We start from the raw sequence: 18,465 nt of genomic DNA, 5'->3' as shown, positions 1-18,465 counted from the left end.
ACAAGCAGTTTCATATAATGTACTGGAACCATGGGAAAGATGCAAAGAAAGAAATGGCACAGTCAGAGCAACAATCCAGAAAAATAAATTGTGCAGCTCTAATTGGACTGACACAAGTAGGCAAAGCTGCCTTGCTCTAGGCAAAAGAAGAGGATGATGCAGCACTGAGGGCAAACATAAATATTTTTACCTGCAAAGATGAAAACTTGTAGCTGAATTTAAGAAATTAAAAACAGGCAACATTTAGAGAAGATTCAAGTATGAGAAACTGAAGAATGACCTGTGCTTGAGAGAGTGCCCAGAGAAATGCAGTCCTGCAGAACAAAGGACAGTAATAATGTTCACCAAGACAGGAAAATGCAAAAAAATAAGGTTTCTTTTAGTTATATGACACATATGCTAATAGCCAGGTGTGTGCAAGGGAGCAGTCACAAATACAGATAATTATTTTCCATGTAAACAATTGCAGAGGAACAGAAAGACACATTTGAGAGCACCAGATGTAAGTGAGCAGTCTCATTCTGCTGCATGTATGCAGTCATATTTCTGGACAGAGTAAAAACACGTGTGCACACAGCACAGTGCAGCTCACAACTTGAAGTTGGGCAGTGTAGTCTAGGAGCTCCAACAATCCTCTGAACTTTTTTTAACTTGTAGTAACATACAGCTACTTTCATTTGTATCATCTTTCATGACTCTCTGGTTTTTAATGACTGTAATTTGTTAGTATTTAAAAATCTCTATCAGCAACTTTTTTTAAAAAAATACAAAATTTTAATTTTTTTTTTTTAAACATTTCCTCTCTACTACTGGTAAAGGTGGTATTTAGGATAGTCATCCTTCCATATTAGCCACTACTGTGAGAAGTGATGGATAAATTTGTTGCTCACACACACCTCAATTTCTACTCTTACACATCAACTCTTTTTTCCTGCTGTTCTATCTCCTAATCCTCTTAAAGAATTTACAGTGGTCTGGGTGTGATCCTATTTTTTTCAATGTGGTTATTCTAATTCTCTCCTACATTTCAACTACCCACATTTCCATTCTTTTCATTGGTTTTGCAGGGCTGCATATTTCAGGTCATTCAGGTCTTTTACCATGCTGCTTTGCATTTTCCTTCTTTCTTTTTGCCTTTGTTCAGAGAAAAAGAACCACCTAGCTGGAGAACAGAGAGGTCAGCCATAGCCGCTATCAATCTTCTGAGACGTAGTTAATTAATCTATATGTTATGTCTAAATTTTTAAAGGTGTAACTGATGACTTCATAGTTGGAACGTTTGAATGACCATTGTTTCTATAGCAATATAAATCTCTTTAAACTTCATCAGTATCAACCATGTTAATTTGAAAAGGGTCTATTATACTGCATAGGCTAATCAGTATTAAACTGTTCCAAAAACGTGTCTTCAACTGTAGTACTAGAGTCTGAAACCACTTTTAGTGAAAGGGTGGCATCTTGTGACAGAAATCGGTCACTGCAAGAATGATGGCTTTGAAACCTTTCTGATGAAAAACACATAATTAGTAATCTAAGCAGCTAATCTCAAGGGTCTGTTTCAGTTCATTATTTACATTACTATGAAATTGACATGTTTGCAGAGTTACTTTGAAAGACTGTTTTATTTCCCTAAATCTCATTTATGAGTAGCATTGCTCTTGTCCAGATTATCATTACTTTCCACACCTCTCTAGTGAGTTAATACCAGTCTTGGGGGAGGTGGTGACCATCTTTGTAGGTTTGATACACATTCTCAGTATTTAGGAGATCCACCTACCCAAGCTTTTATCTATCGCCTTCAAAAAGAGCACTGCCTGAAAGAATATTCTGCTGAGCAAGTTGTTTAGGAGGAAGAACAGTTTCTCAGATACTAATTTTTTTTTTCTTCCTCTCATCTCCTGTGAAAACCTGGCATCCCCTCAGTTCTTCTGGCTCCTTACTCCCACTAGCCCCTCAGCAGAAGCCACCAACACTGCTTGCCAAGAAGAAAAAGAAAGCAAACAGGGTCTTGGAGGACCTTCTTCAGTTTGTGAGGAAAGGGTATCTTCTACACTACAAAGCTCCTAACACGATGTCTGGATGATGCCAGAAAACCGGCATCCACAGCTACTGCCACTCACTTGGTGCCTCGGAGCAGAACTGAACAGGAGTGCTGCCCTGGTCAGGGAAGCCTCGGCCATCTCCCATGAACTTGTCATCCCTTAAATGCCTGTGGTTCATTTCCTTTCAAAATTGAACAAAATGAAAATGGGTGGCCACAGAAGAGTGACTAATGTTTTTTTAGGTACACAAGAAAATTAGGTTAAGGTTTTTAATAATACATCATTCAGTAACTCCAATTCTTTACCTAGTATTTATTCTTCATTAAGATCATTCACTGGTAACAATATGTTACTGTGGTGCTAAACATTGCTTGTGAGAAGTATTTTGAAGGGGCCTTTTTACTGTTCAGATATGTATTATTACAAACATTCAATTTCTTCCATTTTTAATTCCTTTTCCTTCAAGGAAACTCTGTTTATTCTTTTGCTTGGGGGGGGGGGGGGGGGAGGGACGGACACACATGTGTGGAAGGGGGTGTAGTGTTGGTTTTGGTTGTTTTACTACTTCTTATACTTCAGTTTTTACTAAAAAAGCTTTTATCTAGCGTTTTTTCTTAACATATGAAGGTGACATCCATATGTATTGGGATATATTTTACCTTCACGCATAATTATGCGGTTATCTTGACATAAAAGTTCTTGGTCTGTGACTGTAATAGCAATAAGCATGAGCAAGCACTTGTGAATTTGTGGACAATCTCACTAATGGAACTGGAAAAAAACCCTGTGGATTTCACACACAAAACATGAAGAGACTCAACTCACCACCTACCCCCCATGCACATTTTGCTTACTTCCTGTTGTTACTGTGTTGTCACCTTCCTAGTCCCATCATTAATACAGGGCTAAATAGAATGAAACACTATGGCATCAGTCTAGCCTAGTATTAACACAGAGATCTACCTAACAGCTTGGGTCTAACAACCCAAATAAGGCAAATTGAGCCACAGATAACCAGCTTTTTGGGGCAGGAACTACATCTGTGTAACACTGTGCATGCCTACATGAAACAGCATCTTTAAACGTCATCATGTTCTTCTGGCTTTGAAAAAATGTTATTCACTGATACTCAGATGTGAACTTCCTGCAGAAACAGAGAAACATGCTATACCTATATGCTTTAATAGCACAAACATTTCTTCTACTATTTAGCAATTCTACCTCTTTATTTCTATGATGTATCTCTGGATGTATTAATGTGGATAAAAAAACATTAAAAAAATCAAGGGGGTTTTTTTGAAATAAATTTTGCATTACTGTACTACTTCATCTGACAAGGTAGCAACAATCTAAAAACCAGAAAGGCTTCCTTCCTAAAATTAATTTGCCTCCTGCCCTCTCAGGGCGTATAAAATTCATCAGTGAATACAGATAAATCTGCACAATCTGATACTGCTAAGAGGAGAATAATCCTGTCATTGAAGTGTAGGTAATCCAATCTGTCCAGGTTACACAAAGTGAGTGTACAGGCAAGCATTTGTGTAAAAGACATCAAGTAACTCCATTTTAGTTGAGTGTTTTTAGTGACCATTGCTTCAGGACACTGGCACACTGAAAAGTCTGCTGTGCATCGGCCGTCCATAGTAAGAATGTGCTTAGTACTGATGTAATTTTCTCCTGCCATCCACAGCAGCATTTGTAAGCCCAGCCACAAAGGAACATTTGGATGATACATTCAGACTCATGGGTGAGATATACCAAGAAAAAACACAGACTTCACATCCTCTTAAGAAACATCCAAACCCATTTCCCACCACAGGTTCTGTAAAGGTATTTCACACAAAATTAGATCCTTCTCTGGGAAGCTATTTTTAAATGACCAACCAGGAACTAGCATGGGCAAATCTCACAAAGGAAGACAATTTTAGCCTTCCTTGACTTCTTGGGTGAGAGAGAAGATTTTACGTTTAGGGGCAGCCAAAGCAGCACACAGTCATAAAAGTTGTCTAAGCAATGGAATGAGTTGTTGAGTTTTTGCATTAGCCTGTAAAACTCCACCAAAAGAGCACGTAACTGGAAATCTAACATCAGTTTGAACCAATCAGTTTCACATCTCCAAAAAACTGAAAAAATTCTCTCTTCAAAAGAGCAGTTGTGTTCACAACTGAGTCTCTCAGGGATGTGTTTGATCTTGCATCATTGTAACATAATAGCTATTATGTAAACCTGAAACAGAAAAGCCCCTTTATTTACACATCTGTTTAGAAACTAGGCAGGGGTAAGAAACTTGGAGCTTCTTGCTTTCTGAGAAAAGCTGTTTTCAGATACAAGTACAAAATGAATCCTTCTTTTTTCAGCTAGCATGATGAATAAAATATTTTGATCTAATAATGTCCATAAAAGTTGTTTTAGTGATTCCCATAAGCTGAAGAGCAGATACCACTGCTGTAGATGTTCAATCTTAGTATTTCCTTTACTTCACTCACTGGAGAGCACATGCGTAAGTATAAATTACACTCACCTTGAAATGTTTATTCTCACTGGCTATAGGAAAACACAAACCTGTCAGTCAGTCAGTTCCTTCTACTATTGCTTCACTAGAAGAGGTTTAAGAAGTACTCTCCTGCAGTTATCTGATCTGTCTTAGCTGTTCCAGTCCTTGGGACCCGCAAGGGTTCAAGAGATCCTTTCCTCTCCTCCTTACCTTGTGCTCAGAGTGAAAGCATTCAAACTCGTCACCAGTTTTGAAAGGGATCGCTCAGACTTTTCAAACAAGCCTCCTTACAGATAACTTCCTCTCTATCCAATTTCTGATCTAAATCTCATCTCACTCATACCAGACATGTGTTCATGAAACAACTAACACAGTAACAACCAAGTGTTGCCACAGAGTAGTTCACTGTATTTAACCTCAGAAATAGTCATACTGAATTTTGCTACAGTCTCCCTCTCCCACTAATTTTTCTCCCAGGCTAATCAGCAAAGCATGACAAGAATCTCTTCGCAGAAAATATGCGAACCTTTTCACAACATCACGTCCTGAAAAAAATACTTTTTAATATTTGTAGCTGAGCCCGGATCATATTTTGGAAGCCTGAGACAGCTCGGGTTTTTTTTCCCCCCTTTATTATCATCCATTACTTGTAAAGATGCTGCTTCTCATTACAGTTACACCAATCACAGAAAAGCAAAAACTTAGGCAGATGGAAATAAAACTCACCATGCTGTTCATTTTTGAAGAGGATGAGCTTGCTCTCTGCTTCCGTAGGCTATTAAGCTCTTCTGTATTTCCATCCTTTGGTTTTATGATCAGCCGACTGCCTCCAGCAGTACCTTCTGAAGAGGATCTCAGTCGTTTCTCAACAAATCTGCCTTCTCGGTATGGACTGAAACTATTGGCAAGATCGACTACAAATAGAGAAGTAACCAGCAATCACTAGAAAGAACTATTCTCTACAAATATTTTCTTAATGGGAACACTGCTTTGCTTGAAATGCTTACATTGAAAGGCAATTGCATAGAGCATGTTCTGTAGAAAGCAGATCCTGCTTACCCAGATAAAACTGTCACCTGGGCCACCACTTCACTGTTCAGCCCCCAGTGACTAGCACACTCGGCACGCTACAGCCAAGTCCATGGCTCCTCACAGAATCCAGAAGGACCTTTGCTCCATCCTTTCCTTTCTTCCCTCATTCTAGGGCATTTCCAAACTGCTGTCCAGTACAATCCACTAGAGAAACTATCACTTGGTTCACTGCTGCCAAAACGCAACCTGCCTTACCCTGTGTCCAGAGGCAAGTCTAGGTTTTGCAGGGCCAGGTCACAGCTTTGTTATTACTGCACAGGACAGGGATGCACATTGGTTTTGGCTTCTGTTTGGCCTTCCTAGCTCAGGTCTGCACCCACACCCTCCAAACCCAGCCTGCAGCCAGCAGGCTGAATCCCCATCCCAATTACTGCTGTTAAACAATAACACATCAGAAAAGAGGAGGAAAAATTACATTTTGAGGCATTAGGACAAATTTAGATATAGGGAAAGAGAAAAACATAATAGCATAATAAATGTATCACAGAAAATCTTATCCTCTTCTGCCTTTTGCGAGAGAACAGACATTTCCTCTAAGGCTTTTAAAAAAAATCCGTATCACATAAAAATATATAAAAGCATACTAAGAAATATATGGGACATCAAACATGCTCATACATTAACGTCACATTCACAATACTGTCTATAATGATATCAGCTATGAATCCTGCTATAGAAAATGTCTACTAAAAAAATGCACAGAAATATTTTGCATTCACATCTGTTTTTAAATACTATTTTAGCAAAACCAAATGTTCAAACCAGTCTGTTTGTAACAGATAAAATTACTTATAACCATATCTTACTGAATGCCTTGTAAGTTTTTTCTATATTTGTTTCATTTCATACAACAGGATTTTATATCTTTTTTCAATGGTCCTTTTGATGCTTGGCCAGTTTCTAATTTTAAATACATTCTTCATCACACAGTCAAAAAAAATTGCATTTTGAACAGCACTATAAAACCATAACAATTCATCATCAACTTTTATGTATTAGCTCTACTGATTATTAGCTCTAGTGTTTCTGTGAACATGAATCCCATTTACAAAAATCCCTCTGTCACAGTTTCAACTCCAGTTAGCTGCCTTCCAAAAATACAGATTAAATATACAACTGCCAATGCATGAGTTTCAAATGCCCTGCATACTCCTAAGCATCACTCCGAGCTGCTCACTTGCTGTTCTGCAGTACACTCTTACTAGTCATATTCAAAAAGATGAGCTCATTCACAGCGAGTCAATGTTGCAAGGAAGGCCAACCAAGTGCTCAGGACTGGTAACATATATAAATGGAAATATTTTGACTAAGGTTCTGAGGGAAAGAGGTCTCTTCTGGTGAAAGCTAATTTAGTGGATTAATTTGACTTTATATTGCCATTTATGTACAAGATATCCAACCAAGCCTTGCAGTGACAAATAATTCAAAAAGCAAGATTGCTTTTGATTGCTTATAATCTACATGTCTAGATAAATGTCCAAGCAAAAAGATGGGTATGAATTCATATGAGTTTACAGTCTTTCATCTTTTAACATAAACACTATAAATGAGGTCTTGTTAACTCACAAATATTGGCCCACCAGATACAGCCTCAGAATTATGCAAGAAAGTACCAGTGTTTATGTTGGTTTGAGAAAATAAACTGTCAGAGATAAATGCCTTCTGACGTGTCCTTCACTCAAGGGCCTGGTACCTTTATTCATCTGCATCTCTGTAGACTGGGATTTCTAGGCAAAGCCTTTCCACTTAATCTTGTTAATATTTCCAAATTTCTTTTCATAAGCTAAAGATCCAGTGAAATTTAGGTGGTAAATAACTCTCTCTGTTTCACAGATTACATAATGAGAACTTGCACAATGCTATTTCAGATGGAAGCAGAAACAGGATGTCTCATACTGTGTTATTCTGCCACAGAAACATCTACTCCAAGCTACTCTATAACACCAGTTGAATAGAGCAAGCAAGAGTCAGGAAATTTTGAAACCCAGCTCAATATAAGATAAACTGTGTCATTTTTCATAACCAGACTAAAAGAAGGTGTATTTCTCTGGCAATGCTTCCATCTCAAACAATGCAACTATTTGGCTCAAGTCCAAAATAGGCATGCCCCAAAAATCCCAGCTTCAGCCTTCAACAAGAGACGAGAATCAGTGCGCTCTCTCTTAATTCATTTTCTACCACGGGAAAGCATAGCTATGAACAGCACTGGTGGGTGTTAGCAAACTGTAAGGCATGAGCTCAAAAAAAATCATAGACTTTTTGTTTAATTCCTCTAATTTTGGGAGGAGGACACAATGCATAACTTTTGAACTTCCTAGCTAGCATTTGCAACTCTACAAAAACACTTTATGACCAAACACTTCTTACAGAAGAACTGAGGCAAAAAAAACCCCACCAAACCCAACAATGAGAAGACCACAAAACATACCTTTAGAACGGTTTGTTTCATAACCCTGTTGTGTTTTAAAGGACTGGGGTTCAGAACATGGAACAATCTTAGACTCCATTACAGGAATAGTCTCTCTCGTGTGCTTGGATGGCGTGCTTTCATTTCTGTCCCCACTCAACCCCTGTGCTTTTGAAGACAGTATCACTGGTTCTTCTCTATGCTGTAACGCGAAGGTTTCTAAACGTGCATTTGCCAAGCTAATTTCTCCTATGTGCCTGGCATCATTCATGTGTAGTTCATTGGTTTGCAACAATACTTTTGTTTGATTAGCAGCTGAGGTTTTGAATAAGGTATTAGATTCAATGCTACACAAGCTTGCATGACTCACAGGAGATACACCAGCAGAATGGCCAGTACTTTCCACAATATCCATTTCCCTCACAGGAGCAGCAGCAGGATTAAAGAAGATCTGAGAGGTAGAGACACTGTGACCAAAATCCTCTGTGAGCAGCACCCCAGTACCGCTGCTGGGCAGAGCGTCAACATCCGAAACAGAATCCTCCGTCAGGGCGACAAAGTCAGAGGGGGTCTGGGCAGCCGTGAGGTCAGCCGAGAGCAGCGGGGACTGCAAGGAGCTTCCCATGCACTCTGTCGTCTCGGCCGAACATGGAGGAGAGGACTTGGCGATCACAGGTTCGCTTTCTGCATACGATTTAACCTCCAGCAAGCACCTGGATTGCTGCACAGAGGTAACTGATTGACTCTCCGGAACTGGTTTGGAAAATCTGTAGTGTGATGAAAAAGATTTAGGGAGAAGTTTCCGTGTGGATTGTTTGACAGAGTACCGGCTCTGCTCCTCTGCAAAGCCTGAATCATCACCCTCATTCTTCCCAGAGCTTATGCAATTTATAAAGACATTCTTATTAGCTGAGGGCTCCTTTCCCTTTTCAAAATCGTCTGTCAAAGACCTTGTTATCTTCTTGCTACGTGAGCTGCCAAAGCTAACTGAATGCCTTCCTCTGCTTTTAATGTGTTCCTCTAAGCTCAGTTTTTGAAAAGCGCCAAGAGAGGACTGGGCACCATTTGAGATGTTAACATTTTGACTAGCTGAGTCAGGCTTCTGCTCACTCCCTTTCTTGTTATGGAAGCTAATGGAAGGAGTGCGGAAAATACTCCGGCGCTTGCCTGTGCTCCCTGAGCTGGAGTTAGTGCTGGATGGGGAGGAGGTGTGGACACCAATGGCATTAGCAGAAGAAGGTGAGGAAGGCAGGGAGTCGTGTCTCCGGCTAATACTTCTCCTGAATATTGGCAACCGAGATACTAGAGTCGATCGTCTGGATCCTGAGTCCCCCATCAGGGCACAAAGTGTCCGTGGCTCTTCGCAGCCAATAAGCTAATCTGGGATGGAAAAAAAAAAAAAAAAGAAAAAAAAAGATAAATGATTCAGCCTCAAAGTCCACTTGAACAGACTTTAAGTCAGCCTAAATACATGAGATGCCAACATCAATTTTATGTACAGCTGCAAGTTGTTGCGTACGCATTACTGAGGATTTTTAGAATTTCAAAGTGATGTTCAATAGGCAGCACTGAAAACCCAGCAGCTGAGCAAAGATGTGTCTGAAAACATTCTATAGATGAGAGATACAGTATTATATATATTATACAATGCAGATGACACTGGGTAACAGTATAAAATCTACATGCCAAAAGATACACAAATATATCACCCAAATGTCCTTGTTTTTGTAAGTTCTTGGGACAAGTCTTATAAACTGTAAGCTCTCTTAGAAAGACTTGATTTTTCATGATCTGAGTAGAACAAAACATTATTTTGTGTTCCTAAATACTCGGATTTTTTGCAAGAAAAAAGAGGATTTAAATTTTCCAATCTTCACTGAACTTTCAGATGGATTTTTAATTCCTTTGTGTGTTCCTGCTAAAGGCTATATGTATCACCTTACAGCAGAGAAAATGCTGGCATTGCAGTCCAGCTAAAATATGCACCACTAAAAATTCTTCCTAAGGAACTATAAGTTCTAGGAATTCACTGTCAAAGTATGGGATCATGTTTCTAGATTTGAACTTTAATGTTTCATTTGAACACTTCTCTGAAATCCTCTTGTAGCTTACTTGCTTATAATTAGCTATTTTTGCAGCTTTTTGAAAGTAGTGAAAAGTGTTTCATACACAAACACTTGGCATTTTTTATCAATATTTAAGCCATAAAAACTTATTTTGATCAGCACAGCAGATGTACTAGAAGAAAATTAATCTTTATGAAATATATACCAGTTCTATCTCCTTTTTGTTCTCATTATAATAAACTATCACTGTGAGAGACAGGACCACAGAGGGAGCAATAAAAACATGTGATACATAATCACAAGAATAGGAGAGGCTGTAGGTAAAATGCCAGAGTGCAACTTCGTGAGCTGCAAGTGTTCAGCACATAGGAATAAAAATCAGGTCATTTATCTAAAGAATGTTTGTATGTCAAGTGCAAAACCAAATTCATTCATCTAATGAGCAATTTAATATGTTATGCAGCTACAACAAATATCCATGAACAATATATATATTTATACACTGTGTATATACACACATACATGAAAATAAAAATGGGAACAGAATATTTAAGGAGTAATAAAACTATATAGATGTTATATTACTGTGAAAAAAAACAAGTAAGTTCAGAGACTATTTCTGACTAGACATTGGACTGTACTTTCTACGTGGTTAACATTTTTTTTTAAAAACTAGTACAGCTCCAATCTGAACATGCACTGCCAAGCAGCCACAATATTCACAAGCACCAGGAATCAATAAGCAATTTTGTAGTTTAAGATGAGAGAAACAGCTTGGGAACAATCACGAATTCCTGAAAGTCATTGGTGATTTCTGACAACAAGCTAAAACCCAACCTAGACAATACCCAGGTCCTGCGACTAAAACCCAAATTTGAGTTCAGACTGATTGGGACAGAACTGATGGTACAGGCACACACAGACGTTACCAGAATAACCACATCCACCAGATGAACTGATGCATGGCCAGTTGTTCCATTTCACTGACATGTAAAGTAGTTTGCATCTACGTCACTGTAAGAACAAAAGCAGAGGCAACGGCACAGAGAAGCAGAGGCCCTATGAACTCACACAGGGGCTTACACTACACCTGCTTGTTCATCTGTCCACAATTCAGTCTACCGAAAATAGGCTTTCAAAAGCCTCATGTAACCTTCTCCACCCTCCCCATACAAACCTCTCTTGGTTCTTTAACCACTACCAGACCTATTGTGTCAGGTTTTTTTTTGCTTTTGTGAATGCATACCTGCAGGCGTACCAATATGTATGGATATGCACACACACACACCACAAGATTATATACAGATGGTGTTTTTCCTTGCAGAGGAAGGAAACATCATAACAGCTGAAAAAAAAGACTTTAGAATGTAGTTTTACAGCTGCAGTAGATGAGCAAAATATGTTTAAAATACATTAAATCACTATAGGCATTTTATGCTCAGACAAAACATTTGCTCCCATTACCCCCCTTCCTACCTGCCTTAATTGTCAGTTCACTGGGGAACAAACCATCCTGGTTTATAATTACAAGATTCTCTGAGTTGAGAGCAGAAGGAAGCAGAAAACTGAGCAAAAAGCACAGATTGTAACTTTCACTGGAAATAAAAAGGCTGTGTCTAAATAATAATAGAATTATTCCTAATAACTGAACTGTGAACATACACGGCTTTAACTTTCCAGGTGGTAACAAGTTTTAATAGAATACATTGCCTCTAACTGCAGATAACAAAACGGCATTTATTCAGCCATTCTTCCTTCCTTGCCTCTTGAAGGAAGGGCACAAATAAACTGACAACATTTCTCCTATTGTCCAAGCAGCAGAAATCCTCACCCATAAAATATGAACCAATTATAATATACTGCTCTTTCTAGGTCTACAATAGCTATCAGAGGACATTTCTTAAAACACACACATCCATGAACACATACATGTATATATGCATATGTGAATGCTTATGTCCATATACAGTTTGAATAATTTAAATACTGTATATTTTATTAATATTTTGAATATTATTTGCATATACTGTTTATTTTCTATATAGGCACATTTTGGAGTGTAAAAGTGCCAAAGTTTAGCACTTCAAGTGGCAATTCTGCTGGCAACACAGGAAAAAATAATATACATTTCAAGATATAAATACACTCAGAAATTAATAAAATAAGATCTTTCACTAATTTTTTTCACACATTGTAGAGGGGTTATAAACTGCCATATATGTCCTATTATGAGCAAAACAGGAGGTGTTTCCTTTCAGTCTTGACATTTAACATAATTATTTCTGCTTACCACTTTACAGCAGTGACCCTTACAGAGTGAAATTCACTTCAGCTACATATCCTCTATGAAACCACTAGTTTTCTGTATCTAACATCCTCATCCCTACTGGCATCATCTCAAAAGCTGCAACAGAGGAAACAGAAAACAGCAGACACCTTTGCAATGATATTATGCCACTGCAGATGACCCTTTCAAATTTAAACTGGACAACAACTCTGACCCTACAGCCAATCTAGGACCTAAGAAAAAGCTCCTTGTATCTTAAAATGATTAGGTTTTTAGAATACTAACAAGAAGTCAAGTAAGAAAGAAGGATCAAGGAGAAGTGAGAGTCTAAGAGGGCTTTCAATTAGATCAGGCTCCTTGTTTATGACAAAATATAATTTGCATCATTATCTTATAATGTGAACTGTCAAAAAATAGTCTACACAGTATTCTGTACAGATATCTGAATCTTGGTCAAATACACAAACCATTACTTTGTAATACTTTTCAATTCTAAAATCCAGTTATTGCTGAAACTGGAGTGTTTACTCAATGCTGCATTAGATAGATATTCAAATTTTGCTTTTTATGGAATGGATTTTTGATGCACATTTTCTCATCCGGCATTACACAAGACAGAGTTTGATATACTGAAGGAAAGTAAGTAAACTATTTTGAAAACATTTAATTGCAGCCAGAGTAATGGTGGATAATTTCAGGATCTGCTCTTCCTCAAGAGCTTGGCTACAGCTCAGTTTCTGAGCTACTGTGCTGAAATCAATGTAAATGAGAAACAGGCGAAGTGCAAACAAAACATTTTCCCTCTTATTAGCAATTTAAAAAGTTGATCATATGGAAGTAGTTTCCTTTCACACTGGTCTGGACCAAGATGTTACAAAACGTAAATTAATCTCAGAAATAACTTAAGAGTTATGGATTTAATTTCCGGAGAAAACAAAGAGGCCAAGTTTTTTTAAACTTGGGCCTTCGTCTTTCCACACAGGAGATCTTTGGAGGAACCATCCAGTTACACAATATTAGGCCTTTATCTTGCCTACAGCAGTTGTATGAATATAAAATACAGAAATGTACAGGGTAAGAATTACACAAGCTCTACATTTTATATATTACTGTATCGTGTCAAAAGAAACAAAATGTTCAACTTTCAGACAGTGACTGTAATGGCAGAAAGAACCCTGCAAGTGTTAAATCAGGTAAAATTTTCAAAGTATTACACCAATGTCTCCAGAGAAATCTACTCCACCAATGCACCAGCTGAAAAACAAAACGCAGAATTTTTTATTTCAGCTTCTACAAGTGGTTACTCACACAAGTGTGCCGGAGTGCGGTATAGTCAATAAAGAGCAACACTCACTGTTGGTTTTGAACTCCAGTAGATGGAGCCACGGATCTGCTTTTTCATTGACTGCAAGTATGCAAAAGCAACAGTCGGTGCCTTTTGCATTTCTCATTGCCTTTGAGGCAACATTTTGGACCTGAAATTATTTGTGAATATTACCATTATCATAATTACACGTACATACTGAAAGCTAATATATACTCATTCAGAGAACTGTAACGCATAGGCCAGTACAAACACTCCCTTTATAAATAACCAACCCGCTACTACCTCTCAACACTGTTTAAACAGAGCTTTCCTAAAAGATGTTCTCCTTAAAGATGAACATCCTAGAATATCAATATCTTCCACACAAAGAACAAAACTGAATTATCTGTTATCTAAGTTTAAACTGGGAGATAACATGACATGTAGCAGAAAAGCCTCAACTTTGTATCAGAGCAGAACATCAACACTCATTAGCTCCCTGCCTCTCTCCTCCACAACAGTATGATTTTTTGGGCTGCATTCATAGTTTAAGGAAGATGACACATTTTCTTTAATGCTTTGAATCAGCAACCATATAATAAATCAAAACACACAGGACTAACATGTGTGTGAATCTTAACTGTGAACATACTCCATCCCTCAAGTGAGCCCTACCATACTGCAGAAGGCAAGGACAGCATGATAGACATAGTCTCTATATGCTAGCTGGCTCTAGACTTAGAAATTAAATTTACCCCGGGATACTACAAATACCCACAAAAACACATGAAAATACACATTTTTAATTGTTGATGAGTCAACAAAGTCCTAATGCAGCTGATACACTTCTAAGGAACAGTCCTTTAGGCCAACAGATAACATCATGGCCTGTGGCTCCCACACAAATCATTAAACTTCCATCACTCAGATTCCAGCACTATGTTGCCCTCAGCATTTAAGCATTATCGCCTTCAATACTGTTCCAATTTTATTCCAATATTATTTCGCTCTCTAGTACATCTGTGACTTATTAACTGAACAGCTCCCTGAGGTCACTACATGTGAGCAATCCTGTACAGAAAGAACATAAGAGCCAAAAAGGCCATTAAAATATTGTTTTACATTTAAAACAAAAGCAAACAAACACCTGCATATAAATTCTTAGGGCTAGGATAATGTAACTGGATTAACAGAGCCTTATTGAAAATACTCGCAAAACCAGATGCCTGTACAATAGAAGGCACTAGCTAAGAAAGGTGGAATTGTTGATACAGAAACAATTTGGTTTTGCAAACGAAACAGGTGAAATTCCCTCTAATACATAACAGGTCCATTTGTTTTTATGAATAACACTCTTCCCTTTTCTTTCCTTGTGCATGTAACCTTGCAACGTGGTACAGAGCTCAAGAACTTTTGTGGAACAGCAGCCACAGTTGTATTCTCTGTGTGAAATTTTATAAGCTAATACCATGTCTGCACTTTCTTGGAGTTTAACTTTTCTCAACAGCTTTTATTTATAAAAGAAGAATACCCAACATAGGAAGCCAGACCTTTAAAAAGTGATGTGTGTCTATACATGCACACACATACAACTCCACACACTTTTTCCTTCTGTACTGAAAACAAATTCAGCAAAATAGCTTTTATATATCCGGGAAAAAAGAACACAAAATCCAAGCACTGAGGTATCCTAAGGCAAGACATGAGATTTCTTTCAATTTCCTGTGTCCTGCAGCCCAGGTCTATCTTTATTTTCAAATGCTCATGTGCTTTCAGGAAATAAGAGGCAACAGGCAGATAAATTTGCAATAAATAAACCTGAAGACACACACACCTCAAAACTCCATCTCCCATTTTGACTGGTCTTGTACTAGTTGAAGACAGCTAATTCATAAATCCCTAACTGCTATTCCCAGGGCTGAGATGAAATTCAAGTGTAACAAACATTCAAAGAAGAAAATTGGTGATACGTTATCTATATATCCTCTTTTGACTTTAAATTTGACAGAAGACAAACGTTAGCATGAGACAGGTCACACATGACTCATTCTTTCATTCATTATCTCTGGGTATGTAAATTTATCCCACCTGTACCAGGTAAACTGTGGGTTTACTAAAAGAGAACCAGGAAAACTCATCTATAGAAACCTAGAGGCCACAATTCTCTCCTACCTACATTTAAATCATTCCCTACTTCAAAAGCCTCTGTATCACACCAAAGGTTATCAAAGCACTTCTGTATAACGTACAAAATATCAGGACAGAAGTGAACCAAACTTACTGGTAGTCTTTACATACACCCAGCAGCCAGTTACTCTTCAGTAAGAGCTGAGATCATGTACTGGCAAAAAGTTGACTGTGTGAAGAAGATAAATAGCTAACTTACACCTAGTCAACAATCAGACACAAACAGGTCAGAAACAGGGCAATGACCATACCACAGTGAAGCAGCAGTCACATTCATGTGACTGGTTTTTGGTGTGTTGCATTGTTTTTTTAACAGAGGAGAAAACGTGTATCTCGCCTTTATTACTTATTCAGATTCTGGAGAAGTGTACAGTGCATTTCTACAACATCTGGCATTCACAGTACTCATAGCTTAATTAGAAACAGTTGCAAGTATAAATAATAACCTGGAAATAGAAGTATTGAAGAGTGCATGCTTGCTTTGTGATTCAAATGTCATGGCATCCTCTCCCCTGATTACCTTTCCCAAATGTGCTTCAGCAATGAATTATTCACTTTTAACAGGTAAAAGGGACTTACGCAGGTCCCTGAGTGCACGTGGAAATTATAACGGGACAAAAAGACATTGACTAATGTTGAGACATCTTTGGTGGACACAGAGATGGTAGTTTGGTGACTGGGTAGGACTCAATAGGATCAAATGGCATCCATCTTCCCTCACATCTTTCCTCTCACCCCCACTCATGATGCACATGGTAGTGCTTTTATGATGCTTAGAGATAGCAGAAAATCTTTTTCAATTAAGGCTTTAAGGAAAATAATTATGTTTGGTCTTCACACTAAATAGTAGAGTTTAGTCATAAATATGGGATATGTTCATTTATAGACAGCAATTTGACATTCAGCTGTATTCAAAGATCTTCTTTTTTCTTTATGCAGGAAAAACAGGTGTAACATGCCCACTAGAGCACTCACTCATTTGCACATTAGAAAACAGCAGATCTAGCATTTGCCTCAGCCCAGGACATTAAGAGAGATGGAGACTCCTTGCCAGTCATTTCTTCTGGAATTCGAGTGGAACAGATCACCGCTGAGGAATCCAGCTGGTATTCTCATGAGGAAAATACAGGAAATAACATGGCCCTAGCTCCATACCCATGGTGCACTGTTCACTGCTTAAAATTTGTTGGTAGCATGAAGCAAAGCACCAATATTGGCTACAATTCCTACAGGCATTCAAAGCATCTCTATCAGGTCCCCCACAAAAAAACCCCAAACAACTTCCTTAAAATATTCTGCTGGCTCACAAGACACCGTAAGTGGCTCTAAAGCATGATCCAGTTGATTTGCACAGTCAGTGCAAATTCAAGTTCTGCTTTAATGTGCTCCTTCTAAAAATCTCTCTTTCAATGTATTACAAATGCACACCTCTTGCTCACTTCAAGCAACCATCTCATAGCTGTCTCAGCACTACGCAGTCCCAGCAGAACTGCGAGCATTTGTTCTGTGCTCTCCTGTGTCTATTCCGCTTATCTTCCAGAATCACAACTTCAGTGTCATCAACAATTTATTTTTTATGCTAAAGCTTCCTGCACATTTTCCAGTCTGGCTGCTTTTCAGTCTTAAGTGCTGCCTGTTTCTGATGTGTATATGGCAACCACAGTGACAAGGGCTAGGGTCATTTATTACCTCTGTCACCGGCTCAATGTGTGGCCTTAACTGCATTAAAACGGACGGAATCCTCATCTGTTGTAAATTCATGGGGCTCCACTGAAGTGAATCACACTGATTTAAACCATTTGGCCTTTCATCCCTTAAGCCTCAGTCACCCCATCTGTAATTCTTCTTTAACTCTTGCAAAAGCAACACTTGGATGTGTATGATCTAATCACTCCTAGTACAGAGACTCCCAATTTAAGTGGATGGAAGTAGGATTTTGTTTGCATCTTTTTTTTATGCTGACCAAGTACAAAATCCCTTAATGGATCATAACAAAAATTGATAAAACCCTAAGAAATTAATCATGCAGTTCTGAAGATCCATATACCTGTGCTTCATTCCTGCTTCTCTCTAAGTGTCTGCTTAGAGCCGCTGTTGAAAACAGAGTACAGAGACAGGGGCACCATGGTCCACCTTACATCCTCACAGTGGAAAGGACTGAGTAATAAAAACTCTTTTGGGGGATCCAGATAAGTGAAATGATTTTAAAAATAAAATAAAATAAATCAATGTGTCTAATAGTATTCATGAAAGCTTTGCCTAACATTAAGCAGACTAATTTACAGATTGGTCTTTGATTAATAATAAGGTAATTGTAGTACATCACTGTAGCAGCTGTTGACTATGTCACCACAAAATAATATATTATTAACAGCAACAGGAGCAAGAATGCTCTTTTCCAAGTTCCCCTAAGCTCAACATTAGAGAACAACAATTCCCAACTCATGCCTTGAAAGAAGTCTGGTGGTGCAAAATGAATTTATAATCCTGTCTGACTGTTCCAGGCGAGGTACTCGCAGCTTACTAAACTCTAATGAAAGAGAACCACATGATTCCTGTTCCCTGCAGGTTTTACCACACATAA

General features: G+C 38.3%; 1 protein-coding gene across 5 annotated transcripts in view; it reads right to left on the bottom strand.

Annotated features, from left to right (window-relative positions):
• Nucleotides 1-18,465, bottom strand: part of CCSER1 (coiled-coil serine rich protein 1) — a 728,043-nt gene that overhangs the window by 641,019 nt on the left and 68,559 nt on the right. For all 5 annotated transcript variants that reach the window (XM_074823100.1, XM_074823102.1, XM_074823101.1 and 2 more), the window contains exons 2-3: nt 8,057-9,415; nt 5,263-5,450 (exon numbers count right to left, since the gene is read on the bottom strand). In XM_074823100.1, coding sequence (XP_074679201.1) covers nt 5,263-5,450; nt 8,057-9,371 — 1,503 coding nt within the window. In that variant the 5' untranslated portion in view covers nt 9,372-9,415. The remainder of the gene's footprint in view (nt 1-5,262; nt 5,451-8,056; nt 9,416-18,465) is intronic.

Source organism: Strix aluco, chromosome 4 (genome assembly GCF_031877795.1).
Source record: "Strix aluco isolate bStrAlu1 chromosome 4, bStrAlu1.hap1, whole genome shotgun sequence".
Lineage (NCBI taxonomy): Eukaryota > Metazoa > Chordata > Aves > Strigiformes > Strigidae > Strix > Strix aluco.
Note: the sequence above shows the minus strand (reverse complement) of the source record. Positions and strands in the feature narration are given on the sequence as shown.